Source organism: Nyctibius grandis, chromosome 2 (genome assembly GCF_013368605.1).
Source record: "Nyctibius grandis isolate bNycGra1 chromosome 2, bNycGra1.pri, whole genome shotgun sequence".
NCBI classification, from domain to species: Eukaryota; Metazoa; Chordata; class Aves; order Nyctibiiformes; family Nyctibiidae; genus Nyctibius; species Nyctibius grandis.
Window position 1 is genome coordinate 34,810,414 of NC_090659.1, and position 20,953 is coordinate 34,831,366.

The 20,953-nt window shown below is 38.4% G+C and overlaps 1 protein-coding gene across 1 annotated transcript in view; it reads left to right on the forward strand.

Annotated features, from left to right (window-relative positions):
- The first annotated feature begins 5,335 nt into the window (after window positions 1-5,335).
- Window positions 5,336-20,953, forward strand: part of APOO (apolipoprotein O) — a 35,977-nt gene continuing 20,359 nt past the window's right edge. The window contains exons 1-6 of the mRNA XM_068395550.1: window positions 5,336-5,394; window positions 11,103-11,213; window positions 13,619-13,738; window positions 16,442-16,496; window positions 17,554-17,649; window positions 19,996-20,087. Of these exons, the coding sequence (XP_068251651.1) occupies window positions 5,386-5,394; window positions 11,103-11,213; window positions 13,619-13,738; window positions 16,442-16,496; window positions 17,554-17,649; window positions 19,996-20,087 (483 nt within the window). The 5' untranslated portion in view covers window positions 5,336-5,385. The remainder of the gene's footprint in view (window positions 5,395-11,102; window positions 11,214-13,618; window positions 13,739-16,441; window positions 16,497-17,553; window positions 17,650-19,995; window positions 20,088-20,953) is intronic.

Sequence of the window (20,953 nt, forward strand, 5' to 3'; positions counted from 1 at the left end):
TGTTGGCTGCATGGACACTGTAGTGGGCCAATAAGAGTAAAATGAAGAGGTGACTGATGAATTGTATGGAAATTAAGATCTAGAAAAGAAAAATATTTAAAAGCCAAATACAGACTTTTCCTTTCAAAAATGGTGTCACTCTAGAATGAACAAATAAAGCCATGAAACCAGATTTTGCCTTCTAGGAGTAAAATAATAAAGGCTTTCCCTTACGCTCTTCTCCTATTACATCAAATGATGGTGGCAGCATCAGCGAAGAAGAAATCTGGATGATTCTTCGTGTGCTGCTCAGTTCTGTCTCCCTTCTTGTTCAAGCTGCACAATAAATCCCTGCAGAAAGGTCTGCTGCTCTTCTGGTCCCTAGGATCCTGGAAGGCTTCAAGCCCCCAGCCTAGGGGCTTAACGGGGAAGCAAGTCAGAGCTTAAGCCAAGAGTTAACTGACAACGTAAGTAGAGGATTCACTATTCAAGTACACAAATCTTTGCCTGTTTCTCAAGGACCAGCTAACTTGCATCGTGCAAGATGTTACACAGCATGTAGTGGTACATGCTGCATTTTCCAGTAGGTCTCTGTGTGTGTGTGAGTGGAAAGTCCCATGGACCTCACTGTAACTCCTCTCACTCTTACAAGTGTGTGTGGGTACTGTTAGAAATATTAAAATGCAGTTTCCTAACAGCAAAAAGGAAGACACTGAACACCTTCAGTAATAGACTGTAATAATCATGTAATGATATATGTATATATAGTAAGCATGTAATACATTCTACTTCTCATTCATGGGAGAGCTGCATCATGTGCCGTGGTAAAAAATAAAATAGAAATTAAAACCCTTCAAAAATGATCATCCTAAAAGTCAGTTATAAGTAACAAAGTAAGCTCAGCATGTCACTGTTAATTATTAAAGAGGCAGCACAGTTAAAGAAGGAATGCATGCCTTTAATTAGAAATTATTTGGTAGACCTAGAAACTGTCCTTCGGGTAAATAAGGTACTACATTTAATATATATACATATTAATGTAGATATCGAGGTCAATACATATATAGGCAAATGAGGTAAAGATAGTCACATCTCCTCGCTAAGGAATTAAGGATTGCGGTGAAAATAATTTTTTAAGTTAAAAAGATTTGATGCACTAAATACCTAAAGAGACGGGCAACAGATGCAAGACCTTTCATGTTTAGGCTCAGTTGATGTCCAAAATGTAGCAATCTCAACTGAAATCTGAGATGCATTTGAATTTTGACAGGAGTGGGACTTGTAATGGGCGCTTAAGGGCAGCAAAAAGGTGTTTGAGTTCTCACTGCTACTCGTAGCATATATCCATGCTTTAAAAGATGATTGCTACACCACACGTTAGCTGACATCTCTGTTGATAGTATCAACAACTCGTTAACAGAAGAATAATTTGTCAGTGCTGGAAGGGAGTAATTGAAAAATGTGGAACTAGAGCTACTGATGGCTACAGTGAGAAGTCACAGATTTGGATTACGGAAGGAATGTTTGTGTGTTTAACCATGGCGATATCAAAAGTGAAACTATATTCAGTTGGATTACACTGGGGTTTTTGCATGATACGTTTCTCTCTTCTACCTGTCCCCTGTCTTAGAATATAGGATCTTTATTTGGAAAGCACCGAGTGTGTTTTGGATGTTGTCAGAACATGACAAAGCTGATGAGACAGCATGCGCTGAAATTCAAGTACTGGTTTGCCCCAGACGTGAACACAGTAATGCCTTTGATGCAATTAAAGGTAGGTCAAGTGGGAGAGCACGAAGAGCTCTACAATGACACCTGTCCTTAACATTTAATTTACTTTCTGAATGTATGACTTCAGACCACGTAGCTGCCAAAATAGCACCTCTGACAAACGTTGAAAAACGACCCACCTTATGTATGAAAAGCGAAAGCACAAGGTAAGTTTCACTCCAAATAAAACAGTATCATTAAATACAAAAATCTGTTCAAAACCCTTCTTTTTTTTCAAATTAAGGAATGAATAAAGTAGAGTGAAATAGGCTTCTTATGAATATATGAACTACACTCCCTTCATAAAGGCACTGGGAAAGGTCCATCATCACATACCCCTGTAAAAGGCAGTTCAATTAGCTGTTTAACAAATACGCGCTAAAAGTGATGGGAACATGAGAAATGGATCCTGTGCTTTGGAGACTGAGCTAGAAAAGCTGTATACCTGACATGTCACCTCCAACCGTTCCTTGTGCGGAGCATTTAGAAAGCCAGGCTCACGGCGTTAGGTGAAGCTGCTTAACAACTGAAAGTTCAGTTTATTGGAGCCCTGTGAATAAGCAATCTAATACAATATTATGAAAACTCAGACTGTGATGGCTAAGGCAAAGGATTAGAGATCAATTTTCTTAAATTGTATTTCTGCCTGAGCTGACATAGTTTATGAACTGTGGCAATGTTTTCAAGCTTCTCCGAGCTGCAGCTTTCTAAAGGAAATATTTACCTCAATGAAATTATTCACCTCAATGCTGTCACTCCTCTTGTGGGCTTTCCTGTCATTTTGAGCTTGGGAAATTTTCTGTCTCTAATTCCTTGAGGATGAATAAAATACATCAAGAAATGTGACTATTTTGCAAACTACCCGATCACTCTCCACGCTCTCACAAAGCTGCCATAAAATACTGCAAAATCATTTTTCCACAAACATTTGCCGCACCCTGGCTGCTTGTTTTCCACTGACATAGCCAACTGCCAAAAGCATAATGCAAGGGTGGGAGAGGCCCATTAGTGTTCTTCACCCATCCGTCACTTCTGTATGTTTTAGATATAACTCTTCCTTGCTAAAGAGGGAATCTTCGTAACCAAACCTGTAATAAAACATTGGAGAACATTTCCTACATGCATGTTGTCTTTCGTTGTAGTAACATCTGTTTCATCTGTTATCCTGTGGGTTTGGTACTGAAGCTGATCTTGTACCATTTGTTCATGGTGTTTCTGATACCCCATTAACTTGCGAGCATCAGCTGCTGCCTGTGAAATACAGCAGAAAAATACAATAAAGCTTTAAAAAGAAAAGGCACAAACCTGAAGTCTTCGTACTTCATCTCACGTTGCTCCTGCCAGTAGTCCAGTCTACCAACAAGTAAGGAGGACTCTGTGCTACTTTTACAAACAGCTGGTTGAGAAGCATCGCCCAATTCTACAATGTGATAGTTAAACATCCCCTGGTCTGGAAAATACCTGTTCCTGCTGTAGCTGGTTCTATCAGGTCTATAAAGAGACTGCAATAAAGAAATGTAGGATTTTTTTTGAGATGGAACAATAAAAACTATCATCACAAAGAAAATTTAAGGTTATAAGAGGGTGTGTACCTTGTCTTTCCACAATACCCTTCCCAGTGAAATATTTGCTACTGTGTTCTACAGGTACTTTACCTTTTATGTAAAAATTCTTTTTGATAAAATTTTCCAGGACTATTGGAGTGCTATTCTTCATATGCTAAAAGCAATATTAACTATTTTAAATTACTACAAGCTGGGGGGGGACACCTGAGAAAAATCATAAAGAGAGGATCCATGTTATTTTCTTGGTGTTCTTATGGGTGTATATTAGCAGTGTAGGCTTCTCTCCCTGTGCCAGGGAGAAGGAGGAGGTGACAGCACACTTCAAGGCAGAATTCAGGTGCTGTGAACACCTTCTGGTGCAGTCTACATCCAGTCTATACCCAGGTAGCAGAGGCTCCTATGAGGTTTCAAAAGTTAGGCAGCCTGAATCACCCCAGGTCTTGATGGAGCGGCCTCCCAACAAAACTGTGATGGCAACCGTATGGCACAGCCTATGGAACCTGCATTTTCCATAAATAATAGTTAATCTAAACAGAGAATACAGACTAATGTTTTCAAGTATCTTTGTGTCTTAAGCTTCAAGGTAATTTTCCACTGCTACCTAAAAATTAACAGTATTCAGTAAAAGCAAGGCACTTGTTTGCATTTGAAATGTGGTGTTATGTGACCAAGATTAAGTATGAGGATAAATACCTTACAAAATGTTAAAAGTAACAATCACCAAGATCCTAGTAACTGATCAGAAAATGATGATGCATGAACATGAAGTAAGTCACCTCATTTGATGGGCTTACTCTTTTTCTGCTAATGTATTTGTTGCCTTGGCCTTGAGTGCTGCGAAAGATCTTAAACACAACAAAGGGTGGAAAGTGCTGACCAGCAAATCTGAAGAAACAAAGCAGCAGTTAATGAACTGACAATATGAGATTTCCCATTATTTAAGTCAGAAGGCAATATTGCCTTGGTTTATCTTAGCTGATGGGAATTTAGTACTCGTTATTTCTGGTATTCTTCTACCACTGAGTAACAAGTCAGCATATGTATATATAAGACCCTCCCTCGCAGCAGATGTGAGTGGAAAAGAACTTGCTCCTGTCCAGCTCTCTCACGTGAGCTCGAGATGCCATATCCCAGCCTGCAGAAACCAAGAAGTGTTAAGATACGGAGAAAGGGGTAGCTTTATTGGTTTTAATTCAGTATTTTAAGATTAGAAAGGCACGGAGCCCTATCTTGATCTCCATACTCTAGCCCCATCCAAATTCTAATGGCATTGAGACATCTCTGAAAATCACAGAATCATAGAATGGTTTGGGTTGGAAGGGACCTTAAAGATCTAGTTCCAACCTCCCTGCCACGGGCAGGGACACCTTTCCACTAGACCAGGCTGCTCAAAGCCCCATCCAACCTGGCCTTGAACACTGCCAGGGAGGGGGCATCCACAACTCTGGGCAACCTGTTCCAGTGTCTCACCACCCCCAAAGTAAAGAATTTCTTCCTAAAATCTAATCTAAATCTACCCTCTTTCAGTTTAAAACCGTTACCCCTCGTCCTGTCACTACTTGCCCTTGTAAAAAGCCCCTCTCCTGCTTTCCTGAATCCGGATATCCTTTACAAAGGCTGCAAGGTAACACACTGAGTCGTGCTTGCAGGTCTGAAGAACAGCGTGTCTGTGCTTTTTAGCGCTCCGGCACTTCACTTTTTTGTTTGTTTTCAATAAATTAAGCTCTAAAGAGGTGTTCCTACATCGTAGATACAGAAATTTAAAATATTTTCTATTGCCAAGCTTCTTCCAGCGGACAGTAAGCGATAATTAAAAATAAGATCCAAGTCCAAACTTAAAAAAAACAATTCAAAACGCGCCTCCCGTCACCCGCCGGCTGCTGTCGCCGTTCTCGTCGCCGGCGGGTGATGGGCGGGGCCACGTGGCGCAGAGGCCACGCCCCCTCGGCGTTGCCAGGTTACCACGGCGCCCGATTCAAGCGGCCCCGCCTCTCCCCCCCCCCGCGGCGGGCTGGGTTTTCTTGACGTCAAAACGCAGCGACGCGGCCGGTGCTTCACGCTCGGCGCCGCCATGTTCAAGGTGAGGTAAAACTGTTGCTCTCCTCGTCCCTCTGCAGCCCCGCTCCGTTGACAGGGAGGGGGAGCGGGAGCGGGAGGAGGTAGGCGGCGAACTCTCTCTTCAGGCCTCGCCGCAGGCTCGGGGCCTTGTAGCGGGACGCGCCGGTTCCCGCGGAGGCGGCAGGGTGGCTGCGGTCGCTTTGGGGCCGGCCCGTGTGCGGCGAGGCCGGCAGGGGGCGGCCCGGGAGCGCGGCCGAAGGGGCCCGGCGCTGAGGCGCCCTGCAGGCGGGTGCTCGGGGCCGGGCGGGGGGGGGCCCACCCAATTTCTCCCGCTTCCCAATTTAAAGCAGGTTTTTGTTACCCAGTTGTCGATGATACCAGACGGTTTAGTAAAAGTAAGCCTCAAAGTAGGCCCTAAAAGGCCTACTCTGTGTAACCTTTAGACAGAATCAACTTTTCTTTCAGCAATTTTCCTTTCAGCTAAAATAATGGTACGTTATGAAGCATGTTTTGTAGATAGGGTCTGCTTCTGGGACTGATAACACTTAGAGTTATAGTCATCACTGATTCTTGCTTGCTCTTAGTCTTAAAGAATCCAAGGTCTCTGTTAAATTCCCCACTAATTACAAAGAAGGGCCAGAGATAAGCAAGACTGTGAACAACATCTTTGTAGTGTCTTAAATGACTTGATTCATAGCTCTGGCACCAGGAGTAGAGATAGAGATAAGCAAGACTGTGAACAACATCTTTGTAGTGTCTTAAATGACTTGATTCATAGCTCTGGCACCAGGAGTAGAGATAAATCCCGTAGGAACCAGAACAGTATCTTCTCCTTGGAGCCACCTGCATGTGTCAACAAAAAGACCCCGACCACGATTGTGCAGAAGTGGAGTTATACAGCGGACAGCATAACTATAGGGGGGTTACGAGCACTAGAGACCACCGGAGACCACCCAAGACCCCTTCCCCAATTTAGTATGCATGCGCAAAGACAATTACATAGTATATTAGCATATGCATAAGGTTTCTTGGAATAGGTGGGCTTTACTTGGAATTGTATGAATATTCATTTTTCTATAATGTATATAATGAGTGTGCTTTTGTCCCTCGGTGTGCATACTAGGAGGAGAGATCCCCCATGCACCCAGCGCTGCAATAAACCAGTGTCAGCTTTCTAAACTATCATTTGGTTTAGAGTTTTCTTGGTTACTATTTTCTGGTAACAATGAGATGCGGTAGTGAATCCCTGATGTTGTTACCAGTGAATGATTTTTTTTTCGCGTTCCAGCTAAAACTGTTCTAAACTCTGTATTCTCTGGTGCCAGCTGTGCCCAGGGTATTTTCTCCATAACTCTCACAAGCTGTTAAGTTTTACGCTTGTTGCAGCCGCGTAACCTCTCTTTTTAATATTTCAAAGCTGCATGCCCTATCCGTGTTGCACAAAAAGAAACACACAAACACCACATTCATTATTTTTAAAATTACTTCTTGGGTACAGCAGCATGGAGCTGTGAGTTAGTGTTACTGCAGAGCTTGGATTCGTGCGGTTGTGACTGTCTTCGTCTGGGAAGTCTCCCTTTCTTGCGTGTGGGTTGTCAGGGAAATCTGTGAGAAGGAGGGAACGTGCCTGATTGGGCTTAAGTTGGATATTGCCTTAAAGGTCTTTGCCTCTGATAAGAGCCCCAGATCCCTTCAGGCTAAAAGCAAGTTGTATGTTTCAGTCAATTTATTGTCATGATTACTCAAGAAGCGTTTTTTTTTTTTTTTTAAACCCAGTAACACTTGATTCTTGACATTTCTTCTCTTTGTACCTTTTTTGTTTGTCAAATATTGATAATGTATCAATATATTGATATGCTGAGCAGCCTATGCTTGCTTTACTCTTGTTGCATCTTGGTTTTTGTTTTTGGTTTTTTTTGTACTTTAATGTAGGGGCAATTGCTAGAATTCCTATGTAAGGATTTTGTCTCAGAATCATTGAGAATTCCATAAGTGATACTGAATTGTCCGTAAAGGGGTTACGTGTGGAGCTGTGGGTTTAGGTACTATGCATAATACTACTGCTTTTATACAACCATTGAGGTTAGGCAGATTCCAGTGCTTCAGGCCAACCTATTTTTTTTGCCTCTAAGAGCAAAAGGGAAAGGTGGCTTCTTGTCTTGTTGATAGATAGGAGGAAGAATGGAAAAAGAAGAGGAAAATGAATCAGCTTCATATGTTAGGGCAAATACCAGCCTTCACAAAAGTAAGATTAAGAATTTTTTCCTTTAATTCTTCCTTTCCCAGTTTTGACAGGGTGACTATAACGGTAACAAGCAAACTGAGAAACCACAGACAAGAGGAAAAAAAGGCAAAAGTTCTAGTTAACCTTTAGCTCTTTGTTCCCCTCTGTTTGTAGTGAGAACTGATACGGGATTTAGTTTTTCCAGAGGCATTTTTTAGTTAAGAATTAAGAACTTTGAGAAAGACAGTAAAGCAAGACAATGGAAAATGAAATGTGAGTCTTTTTCCCTCCAGCCTTCAGAAGGAATTTGCTCATGAGTGATCTAGTGTCTACAGATAAAGTTGACCTCTTCAGCTAGAGAAAGGAATAAACTTAATACCTTTTTTTACTTAAAGTGAATGCAGAGCATTGCATAGAGAGAAGAATGTCGGCTCTACTTTTTTGGTATCAACTGAATAGCTGTAAGACAAGCAGACTGAAGGCACAGCTCAGTCAAAATTTTACTAAAACAATTGGTTTAGTAATACGTGGTTAATACAAAATTAAGAAATGAGATCTTAAAGTGAATTGGAAACAGAAAGTGGAATGGTTAATCTTTCATACTACCGAATAAACCTTTTAGTGTGTGCGTATATATGGTACTTTAGTACTGGTTGTATCTGTCCCTTAAACTTAACTGATGTAGAAGACCATTGCAGTATAGCTTGAACAACACGTTTAAGGAGAGATTCTTCTTGCACTTTTAGTGGTTGATTTCATTTTGTTTAAAATGTAAGTATGAAGCCTTTGGAAAATCTCTGCACTTCAGTATTTTGATGTTGTTTTCAGTACGAGTAGTTCTGTCATCATTGATACTTGTTTGTGAAACCAAGGTGGTTCCATTCTTATGCTCTGCTGTTTGCTTGCATCTTTATATACAAATCTGAAATATGTAAAGCATTTGGATTTATTGTTTCTGCTGGTGACATTTAGTTTTCAACCTATATAAATGGCAAATAGCAGCAAAAAACACACCTGTTGTTTAACACAGTAAACTGGATTTTTTTTTCCTAAACAAAGGTTATCCATAATGAATTATGCTTTTAAGTATTTTTTGATGCTGCTCTTCGGTTATTTTCTTTTTTCTTCTTTTTTTTTTTTTTTTTTTTCAGCAAGAGGCACTTGTAGAAATGTTGAATAGAAGATACATGTATATTCATTTAACAAACTTTTGCCATGTTCAGGAATTAAGTTTTAGACACTTTGTCTCTGAGTGGCTCTCTGAAGTTGTGTTGTTCAAGGCTTGATTCAAAAGCCTCCCCCACTACTAACCTCTTTTGAGTGTAGTATATGCCATTAATTTACTAGTTGCTGTACCAAAGTACTCGTAGTTTTAGACTTGTTTGAAATTTAGGCTCACATGAAGTGTTTGCACTGAATATGGCTGTTCAGGTAACTGGTAGCTGCAGTTTAAATAAGTTGTAAACTGCTTTGAAGAAAGTGAATGGAGTGGAGAATGTCTTGATGTCTTTTCTAGCTGTGTGTTTCATTCTTAAGCATTCAGAAAATCACAGGAACTACTATTTTACTGAAAGCATATTTTTCAGAATGAAAATGCATTTCAGATTTTTGCCTTTTCAGTGACAGAACAGTTTTACAGTGAAAAAAAGGAAAGAATGAGGAAATATATTCTACAGTTAATGGTTAGTGGTGTTCATGTTTTTATCTTGGCTAAAGACAGTATGTGAAAAGTCTTCGTTTATGCAAACGTTGTTAAAGATTGTTGGTGTCTTTCCTTGGCTGTGAAACAGAGCTGATCCGGTCATTGTGGTGTTTCGTTACAGTGCTGTAATGAGTCCATAAATACAAATAAGGAAAGACTTCTGTTTTAAGCAAGTTTTTCCATACCTTTTGATCCATCAGATCCCTTGTGTCTTTCTGAAAAGCAGTCCTGTGACCTAGTTCTTGTGTGCTGTTTCTCTACACGTAAATGAACGTTTTTGGGAAGTTTGACAACTATATAGTTTTGAGTTTGAGGAGTCTCTTCGTTACGTTTAATAAATATTCCACCTGCAAAGCAGTGGAAGAAATCTAAGCTGCAAATGCTGTTCTGTATACAATAAGCATGTAGTCTGGATAATTTTAAAGCTATTTTCTAAGAGTTCTGCAATGGGCAGAAACAAAGTTTCAGAGTAGTTGTCCTGTGGCTAGGTCAGTTATCACTGTAAAAGTATGAAGGATGTATTGGTTTGACCAAGGCTCCAGTTTCACAAGCAGCTAGGTCAATGTAATGTACCCTTATTTCTGACAAGGAGGAGGGCTTGCTGCCTTCTCCTTTTTCATCCCCTCTGCCTTGGCCCCACAGTTCCTCTGGTGCTTGTCAGACTGTTTCATGGCTAGGTTCAACTTACTAAGCCCGCACAAAGCTCTCTACTTCTTTTTCAGGATTAATCTTTTGCCAAACTGGCGAGGTGAATTGCCTCGCTGTGGAAGCCTCCGGCCACCACAGCTAGGGCAAGGTGAGCAGCAGGACTTCTGGGAATGGATGCCGCACGCAGAGCCAGGCCTCTCCAGTTTGGTGGCCGCAGGCTGTTAGATTTGCTCACGCTGTAACCTGTTACAGCAAAACACAGGCTGTTGTAACTCTGCACGTTTATCTGAGCAGTAACGTGAATATGAGACATTAAAAGGTTCCCCATTGGAACTGCTCTTGAGTTAAATGTTGCTGTTAATAAGGATGTGCATTTATTGGAAAATGCTTTCCGTGCATTCTTGATTCGCTACACAGCTAAGATTTTTATCTTCTGTTTTTTAAGTTAAAGCAGTCTCTCCTAAGAAATACAGTTTAGTGTAGGTCCTGAATATAGGAAGAATTGTATTCACCTTACTCATGGTGATTGTGTTGTGTGACTAGATTGAATCTGAAGTACTCAAAAACAGTCAAGTATCTGTCACAATGCGCTGTAATTCGTGTTTCTCACAGAAAAGTAGGAGACATTCCTAACATTCTTAGAAAGCAGTGATTATGTTCTGATACTTTCAACTGTAGGACTCATTTTTTTCCTAAATCTAGACGCACACGATAACTAGAAATAAAACACTGAACTTTTGGTACTAATTACAGAAAAATTGAGGTGTTATGGACATTCACAAAGTTGTTTGAATTATGAATGTAATGTTGTTAATGTCTATACTAAGAAAGTTGACAAAAATTATATTTCAGGTGAGAGAAAACAGAAGATCTTTTTGTGAGATGAAAACTGATGAGATTAGCATTTATATGTACAGTCTCCTTTAGCCTTAGACTTTTCTAAATACCATCTGAATAATTTAGGTGTTATCATTTGAGTGCCTGAGAGCATTAGATTGTGTAACACTGACCCCCAACTTTCTCCTAACTTCTAAGCATCTTAATATATCACTTATAAACATATACGGGGACATAAACATTGTCTACATGGATGTGTTCAAACATTGCCATTTTGTTTGAACTTAATGATTTACATCTCTTCCTATAATGTTTCTAGGTAATTCGGCTGGGGGCAACCCCTGTTAGCCTGAGCTTGCTCTCTATCCAGGTTTATGCTTCCTCTTCAGAGAAGGAGACTTCCAAAAAGGAGTTGCTGAAAATTGAGGAGGTAAGTATGGTTAGAGCCCTAGTGCTCTTCTATCTTTATGGAAATACCTGTGGAATTCTGAAAGACATTATGTTTTGATGCGTGAAAGCATTTAAGTACATCTCTTCACCCTTTGTATTCTTGCCTTTAAACTTGCTTCTCAATTTTCAGTAATAGAGATGTTGATATGGTTTTGCTTCTTTTACCTGTGGGTTGCATTTGATGCCTTTAGCTTGATAGCGTCAGGCTTGTTTGTGTGCAAGATCTTTTTCCTACATTAAAGCCTTCTGTTCTTTGTTCAGAAATTACCTTTTCATGTTTATCGATTTACTTGTGGTCACATTTCAAATCCACAGGAATATTTTCTTTGCTTTTTATCCAGGTAACACCATGTATTTTTTTATTACAAGTACTGTTGGCAAATTCTAATAAAATTTCATTTATGTTCTCCAGCAAAACAGCAAATCAAAAGTTTTTATTTCTAAAAATACAGTAATTTATTCTCTTTTTTTTTATACAGGCAAAATTCTTGTCTGGCAATGCTTTAAATCTGATATTGTAGCCTACAGAATTTTATCATTTTTCCTCTCTTTACAGCATTCAGACCTAAGCAACAACCAATATGATAAGTAGTGATAATAAAAACCTGTTCCTTTATTGTTTCTCTAAGATTTTACAAATGTCTTGGTTATATCGCAAGTAGAGCATTAAAACACCCTGTCAAACTGTAGACTCACCAGCATTGTTGCATAGGCTTTTAATAGTGTCTGACATTAAAAAGACTTTTTTTTTTTTTGTAGTTCATAACTAAATACAGCTTTATATCCTTGAGAGTTTGTAGTGGTTTAAAAATTCTGAGTACTTCAGCCCAAGCTAAAGTGTTGTTACATGAGCAGTGAAACTAAGTGAAGCTTATTTTTGTGTATACTTAGGTCTTTTGGATGTGTCTGTATGGGCAATTCACTTGCATAATACGAGAGGATCAATAGTCGAAGCAGTCCCCTGGCTTCACCCCAGTGAAGTAACCTTAGCCTGGGCCGTTGTGTGCCCTACACCGCTGCTGGCATGAGTCAGTAACGAGGCAGCAGTTTGAAGTTACATATGTGCTGAATAATTGGCTTGCCCATCATCTTCAGCAAAGCAGAATGTGCAAGCCATGGAGTTTTGGCTGCCTTTCTTACCATTCACAGAGTATGTTAGTTTGGATCTCTTCTCTGTCAGCTGTCTGGTTTCATAAAATGTATGGGAATTTCCTTATCTCTGAGACTTCTGCCCTTGTGCCAGATGGGGCTGTTAGGTTGTCTAACAGGGTCAAAGTTAAACTGACTGTGACTGTGATTCCCAGAGATGACCGGATTTCTTAGGGAAATGAGACTTAAAATGCTTGTCTTTTGAAGTATTATGGGTAATCCAGCTGCATGAGTTATGCAATTATTTGACAAATTCTATGTCATTACATATTTTGTTATGGTAAGCAGCTTTTTTTATTATAATAGAGATACAGTTGTTTTCCAACTTACCTTGAAAAGAGAGCTAGCTACACTTTGATGCAACAATATGTGTAAACATCAGTTTATAATAAACTACTAAATGTCGTATAGATGTGGTAAAAAATATAAGCTCTTTATCCTAAACATCAGTGTAGTATGTAAACTGCTAGGAATTTTAACGGGTTTTGTTTTGAGCTAAACTTTGCTGTTCATCTTCAACAGTGTAGGCTTTGGTCTTCCTTTTTTTTTTTTTAATACAATTTTAAATATGTTTAGGTAATTGTAATAAATACGTTGTGATGCTAAACCCAAAATAGGGTGGTTTAGTATTTATGATGTGAAGATGCCTATTGCTCTTCAGGTAGATGTTACAGTTCCTATTTGCTCAGCCTCATGGTGCTATTAATGCTGTCAGTTGCTGATGTGGTTAATGATGACAACATTGGGATGTGTACCATTTTCCTGCTCAGTAACAAACAGACAAATTGGTATCAGATGTTACCTTTGTTAGAAGCTACTTAGACTCTTTAATGATGGCTTGTGCAAATATAGAAAATGATCGATCATGATTTCAGAGCTGTAGTACATTTAGTATGTTAACTGGGAACCAGAAGTGCTGATTAAGACCAGAAATATTTTTCACAATTATGTTTTGTGTTCTTATTAAACTAGTTTAATATTCATTTATAACCTGTGACTTGGATCATATAGCAGCTATGGATGAATTGCATAGCAATTAGAAGTCATGTTCATCATAATATGTAATTAAACTTTGCTCATAATGGTTGTCTCACAGCTGTACCTGAATTTTTATTATGCATTGTTTATGTAGTAAGCACCGTGTTAGGTGTTCTCCAGTTACACTGTTCATGCCCTGAAGACCTTCTTACACAATTACACCTTTGTTTTTAACCTCTTGTTTGCTAATATTCACAGCTGTCACTCTACTCCTCTCCAGCTCGTGAGACTAAATATGTGGAGAATCCACAAACCCAATTGGAAGAGGGCGTTTCGCGTTTACGGCATGTTATGGAGCCATACACAGCCTGGTGCCAGGTATAATGGTTTCATATCCCATCTGGTAGTGGTTCAGTGGTAAGGGTTGAGCTGGGGTTTTGTTTTTAGACACAGAATTAATAGATAGCAGCAACGTAAAAGTTAGTAGCTGTACAAGCATTTTTCCAAAATGCTGCATGACTTAAAATTTTCCACAGTTCAAGTCATAATATTTACCCCCTCCTCATACAAAACCAGCTGTTTCTTTCTACTACTTTGCTGAACTAAAGCCCTCCTTTTCCACATTTTTTATCTGTCCAAAAGAATTAAAAGAAAATTAACTAAAGCTTAGAACTGTTATCTGAAATAATCTTTAAGCTTAAAGATATCTAAGGATATCTGGATTTGGTACTGTCCTGTGACTGAGGAAGACAGGAGAGTGATTAAATTTGCATTTTTCGTGCTCACGGAGAATGCCATAAATTATCAAGCAGTGTGTTTTGGAGCAGCGATACCAAGTTATCCTCACTGCAGCTGTGACAGTTGTCTGCAGACAGACAACACAACTTTGCAGAAAATAAATCGATAAAATTGCTGAACTGAAATGTTGAGGGAAGGAACATGGCTCTCCAGAAGAGAGAAAATCCCAGGCCACTTCTCAGTGGCAAACCTGTCCCCCAGACCTTACCCCAAAACTTTCTTCTATATTTTGTTAGGTAGCATGTTTATACCAAACAGTCATTAAATACAAAAATAGTCTTTAGAGCATAGAAGAAAACCAAGATCTTTGTAATCAAGGCCTAAATTATTGCTGTTAGACTGGAGTCACATGATGGCTTTCTTACTCTTTTCTTGACCCAGCAAATGTTGAGGCTTACTTTTGAAGCAGAGGGTATCCTTGTCATCTGGTTGCCTCTTGGCAACTATAGTTGATTCTCTACTTTGCACTCTGGCTGTTGTGAATCCTCTTGTTAAGCTGCAATCTGTTCTTCCAGTTCTCTGTAGAGAGCCAAGCTGTTCAGATCAGGGTGTCCTTCCTGCCTAGAAGTGCCATATTGTGGTACTAACCTTTAACAGTGCTGAAACATTTTTTCAGAAATACTCAGGGTTACTCAGCCTAGTGATGTGTTTCTAAACTGCCACCAGCAGGAGTCCTGACTCCAGTTTTGAAGGAGAAGGGAGGATTTTCCACAGTATAGTTAGAGCTCTGACCTTGTAAATGTATAGATTCTGTTTGGTTGCCTGGGGTAACTGTAGCTGACAAATGAAATTTGAGACGAGGTTAGTTGCCCAGTTGGACTGACTGCAGGTAGGCCTTGAACGATGCTTTATGTCTCACTGGCCTGTTGTCTTCCTATTTGCTTTACTTTTTGTCTGTGTGGTGATCATTTACATAAGATGTGCTCTTCTGCACACACACAACAAGCCATTTCCTGGCAGTGGTTTACTGACTCATTTTATGAAGTGGGCACGCAAACTTTATGGGTTTGGGGTCATCTTGCTTGCTTAACTGTAGTCAGAGATAGTCTTGGTTCCCCCCGCCAATGTTAAAGAAAAGAACATTTTAGGTGTCTCTCAGTTGTCTTTAAAATTAAAAACATAACCCAGGATAATGAGAATAAAATTGCTTATGTTCGTATATCCATTTTACTTTTTCAAAATTGCTTGACTGTAGTGGAAAGTCAGTTCAAAGCACAGGTGTAGAACTGAGCCAGTTATGTGTGGGCTGTGACAGAAGATCAGACTTACTTAATCTCTGGGGTCTTTAGAGCATGTTCTTTTTTCATTGGCTTTTAATAAGACCAACATCCATTTAGAGTTATGTTGTGTGTCACATGCTAACATTTTTTTTTTTTCATGACAAGTTGTTTGGGTTTTTTTTTTTAAGTCACTCTTGGCAGTGAGGAAATGAAAGTTCTAAAGATATTATCCCCCATGCAGTATCCTCAACAAATGCTTTCACTTCTGCACAGATACAGCTCAAGTGGTATTGCAAGACCATTCTCTTCTTTAGCTTTGGGCATACCTGTTTATGAGTTTGTTCCCTAATTGACAGACAGTCTTACACTGTCTCTCAGAAGGATTATTAGCATAGTAACAATTAGCAGGATTGCTTTTACTGAGATTTTTTTTCCTACTTTGATAAAAGGCATTGTGTATTCTTTCACTTCCTGCATATTTTCAGTCTGAGAAAAAAACCTAGAACTAGTTTGTGGGATTGATGCAGTGCTCTTTGATGATTTACTTTGGACATTGTATGGACATCTCATTTTCCAAGTCACTTCAAAAATGCAGTTTTGGTAGCCTAAGATAGTCTCTGCGAAAGTGGAATTTATCACCCTGCAGAATGAGTCATGTACCTACCCCTGTGAAGTGCTAGGAACGTGTTTATTACAGTGTTGTACTTCCTTCCTTTGCATCGTCAAGTATTTTTGCACTGAGAAACCTGAGATAATCCTGAGTTTCAGCTACCTGATATGGAATTCAATGAAATACTGAAGTTGACTTCTGTGTTTTGAGGTATTACATTTCATTTGTGTCCAAAGACTACTTTGAGAAAAAGCTCTATGTTATGCTAAACATCATGTTGAGCAAGCATAGCCCTGTAAGTGAAGGGTGGAAGTGGGAAACCCAACACATTTTTCTTTCTTCTTTTTTCTTTTTTTTTTTCTTTTCTTCATCAGGTCAGTCACAATCTGTAGTTAATATTTTACTTACTTGGTATCTATTTACTGTTGTGTTGTTTTGTTTTGTTTTTTTTAGGATCTTTATACCAAAGCTATGCCCAAATTAGAAAAAGCTGTTGAGCGTGGTAGAGGTAAATCAGTTCAGTTTTCTTAACTAGCAATTTAAAATGAAAGACTATACTATATCTTCTGTTAAAAAGGAATTCCATTAAGCATCATTATATATATGTAATTTCTAATGCATTTAAGACTACTTTATTTGCACTGTATATCTGTTTACATTTCCTTTGTAGGTCATTATTACACCATATTTCTAAACAGTTAACATCCAAGACCTGCATCTATGTCACCCAGTGTCACTAAAAATGACAGTTATGCAGGAAAAGATGGAAAAAAAGCCTCACAATTTATTCCCAACCAGTAGTATTTGCTCGACGCAGCCTAGTAACTGAAGCTTCCTGCAATGTTTATTACTTGTCACAAGTGTTAGGTCTTTTGATTGCAATGTTTAACCTTTTCATTGTGGTGTACTTCCTTGGATTTCCTAAGAATTTTGAATTAATACAAAATAATTTGTGTTTATTTTTGTTTTGGAAGCATACTTTCATACTTAGGCTCATTGGGACTGAGCATGGATGCTGTCTAGAGCTCATTTCAGATACTGTGCATCTTTTCCATAAACTTAACAGTCTGTCTTTTGAACTTCTTTGTATGGGAGGTTTTTCATAGTTTTCCATTCCCCCATCAGACTCCCATCTTGGAGTAAGCTTTGTTTATGCTGTGTCTTTCCTTTGTTCTGTGATTTGTTTTTTGTACAGTGTTTTGCTGAAACTAGTTCTTGTTAATATGTAAATGTAAGAATACATTTTGGAAAGGTTTTTATCACTGATTTCAAAAAGATATAATTGAGATGCAAAAGAGCAAAACAAAACAGATGGCCCAGGAGCAAAGGCAAAAGCTTCTATGAAAATCGGTGAATACAATACAATGTTCAGTTTCATTCATGTGTCAGTAGAGAAGATCTCAAAGGCTTTGAATTTTATGCCAGCAGATCTAAAATGTGCATGATAGTTAAATGTGTTTTGATAACTTTATGTATTGTAACAATTGCCAGCATGTATTGATGACTTCTTATCACAAAAACACTTTCACATTACATTAAAGCACTTTGTTCTGACTTCTTTTCAGAGGGCTGTGAATTTCTCCAAAACCCCCCTGCTGGATTTTATCCAAGGCTTGGTGTGATAGGTTTTGCTGGAATTGTTGGATTGTTTCTTGCTAGAGGTAAGTGGGAACCTTTTGAACTGCTTATGTTATTATTTGGGATGAATAATTTATTAGTAGTTTTTTGGATATTAATTTTTAATTGTGACGCATGAGATCTGACTTAACTGTACGGGCATGTTTCTACAACGTTCTTCCAATTACAAGAAACTTCATATAAAAGGTGTAGAATAACCATCAATTATTGTTTAGAAATACCATATTTGTTACTGGGATCTAGTCTTTGATCTTTGCCAGTTCTAGCTTATTATAGCAAAAGTAGGAAAGGAGTTTTCTTTTTTAGCCTAAAAAGTTCTTGATCACATATGTCACTGTAGAAAACTACAGAGGAATTAATTACAGTAAAATACAGAGGTTCCTGAACTACGTGTACAATTATATGTGTGTATATATGCACACTATACATGTCCTATACGTGTACAATTACTTATATATGTATATACAAGTATTGTGTGTCCAGGCACAGAGCTGCTGCAGATGGTGATATTCAGCAAAAAGTTCTTCCTCTTCAAATTCCTGCTTCTTGAGTTACGTGATTATGAATGAGATCAGCTTCCAGCCTTTACAACTGTAACAAAACTGGGGCGGGGGAGAAGTGCAGTCATGGGGCTGGATCTGAAAGATTAGAGTCTCCTAAGTTTACTAAAAATAAAAATCCTTCATAATACAGATGTCTGATTTGTGAATCATTTAGAATGGGATCCATAATTTTAAAACTCTTTGTCTGGTTATAGTTTACAATACTGACTGTTATTTCCACAAAGTATTCAAACTGTAGAAGGAAGTGCCCCTTAATTTTGGTGCTACAGACAGTTAAAACCAAATGTCCTATTTTTTTATCCCTTCCCCCCTTGGTTTCACTGGAAAAATTTCCCTCTTGGAAGCTACAGATAAAATTTTCCAGGTCTAAACATAACACTTGGAAGATGCAGCTGCCCACTAAGTAGAAAGTACGGTATTCAGAGTTTAATTATGTGAATATTGTGCAGTCATCCAGCTTGGTTTAAAATGCTGTTGAAGATAATTTGTTCTAACCTTGTTGAGTAGTACTGGAATGCATATGGGAGCATTCCTAAACTTCCCTCTAATGGGTCTCCAGCAGGTAGCAGCCTGCTGGAAGGCATTACTATCTTCAACTATTACGTTTATTCCTAAAGTGATGTTGTAGGCACACTGATAAGCTATCACTCAGGAAGATTTCTCCATTCCCAGAAATTACAACGAAAGTGTCTTTTTTTTCTGGTTGTAAAGATGCAATGAAGCTTGCCTTTTCTGTGCTTTCTTATAGCCAATTGGTACCAAGTTCCCTCTTCACAACATCACTTTATGAATCTCTTGTTTACTACTAAGTGTCTCATCTCATCATGAGCATATGTTAGTGGAAACAGTAAACACTTCTAATATGCATTTCCTCTTCAAAATTCTTTATCCTTTATTAGAAGCACATGTGGCTTTGCATATAGAACAGGCTGTTCTATGAGGAACAGAACTACTGCGTCCTGACTCCTGTACGTCTGTTCTATGACCTTTTTTCTCCTGTACTGCTTGCTTTTCTCCTTTACCTGCTCCCTTCTGTGTCCCTTTATGACTGGATAAAGTGCAGCCCTGTAACTGATTCAGTGATGTGTATTATCACTGGCCAGCCAGGCTACACAACCTGTGGCTAGCTGTGATAAGAGGATGAACTTTTCAGGCAGTTAAATTATTTTAGACTTGTATAATTGAGTATAGAATTCAAATCGATTAAAATGTTCAAAATTTACTTGGGGATTGAGCAATAGGCGTATAGCGTAATTGTAAGTACTTTAGTTTGAAAGTACTTTCACAAGCTTTGCAAATTAGTGGTTCAAGAAAAATTATTCATAAGAGCAGTTGTGGAAGAATCAATATTTGTGAGTCAAGGTAACTTATAAAGTTTGTATTGGAACATCTCTTGTTCTGCTTGATGTATCGAAAGAATGCTATCCTAACCTTTCTTTGCCTGAGTTTTTCCTTTTAGTTTAAAAAAGAGTATCAGTTGGTATAATTCTCTTAAATATCTGTTAACTGTGGCTTTTACTTCATTATTCAGTACCGAAATAAATTATGTATTAGTGCAATAAATGTAAGGTAATTCTCACTATGGAAAGACGTTAATACAAACATTATCTTAAAAAGGTTAAAAGAATAATTGCTGATCAGAGTAATCATGTTTCTTAAGAAACCAGTAGGACTGAACAGAAAAAATGCTAAACTGTATTTAATAAAATTGTTTTCATTATTAAAAAAAGGGTAGGGCCAATTCAGCTATCTTGGTTAACATAGACTCTAACAATGTCTTTTTTTATTTTTTTTTTGGTGAAACAGGCTCAAAAATAAAGAAGTTAGTGTATCCTGCAGGTCTCATGGGTATTGGTGCCTCCATGTATTACCCTCAGCAAGCAGTTGCTGTTGCAAAGGTCAGTGATGATACCTTTCTTTGGAGAAGTGTCTTTTACTTTGGTTATTGCCTCCTACCTTCAAATTAACTAGTAATTCATTTTAAAAAGCCATGTCAGTGTGCTTGGTGCTTAACAAAATGATAGTTATTTTGTCAAAGAACATGCAGTCTAGGCTGAAAGATGGTCAGATATTCTGTTTCTTTTAGTGACTTTTTTTTTCCTAACATCTGCAGTGGTGTCTTCAATTTGAGGAACATAATTTCCTTTCTGAATCTGTAACCTCAAGTAATTATAAATTAATGTAAATATGCTTAGTAAGTGCAGTTTGCATGTTTACTTACAATACTAAGGAAGCCTGAAATATCTTGAGAGCAAATGAAATCAGGGTTTGAAAGAAAGAAAGAAAAAAAAAAAAAGGGGGAGTTTCTATAGAGAAATCATAGGAACATCATTTTGAGATAAACATTGTTATTGAAGTTTTCTGCTTTTTGTTGGATAGAGTTTTAAGAAAGATAGCATGCATGTTCTGGAATGGGGTAAGAATTCTGCTGCTTGTTGGATGCCTTTCCTGTTTATGCATTTATTGTTTCAGGCACATATGAAACATGTTAACTTACAGTTGCTTAAATGGGTTTCCTGTGAAAGAAAGAATTGAAGAGACCAGACAATTCCTTACAGCACCTGCTAATGTCAGGTCTTATGCCTTGCTGTACATGCTTAATTGTACTGGCAGATTCCTCCGTTCTCCACCACATTCTTTTTCAAATGCAGCTTTTGACCACTTACAGTGCACGTATTTTAGTGTGTCAGAAATACTTTATATTTTAGGCTCTGGTAAATTTGCTATCCAGTTATTGGTGACTTGTGGATGACACTGAGATGTC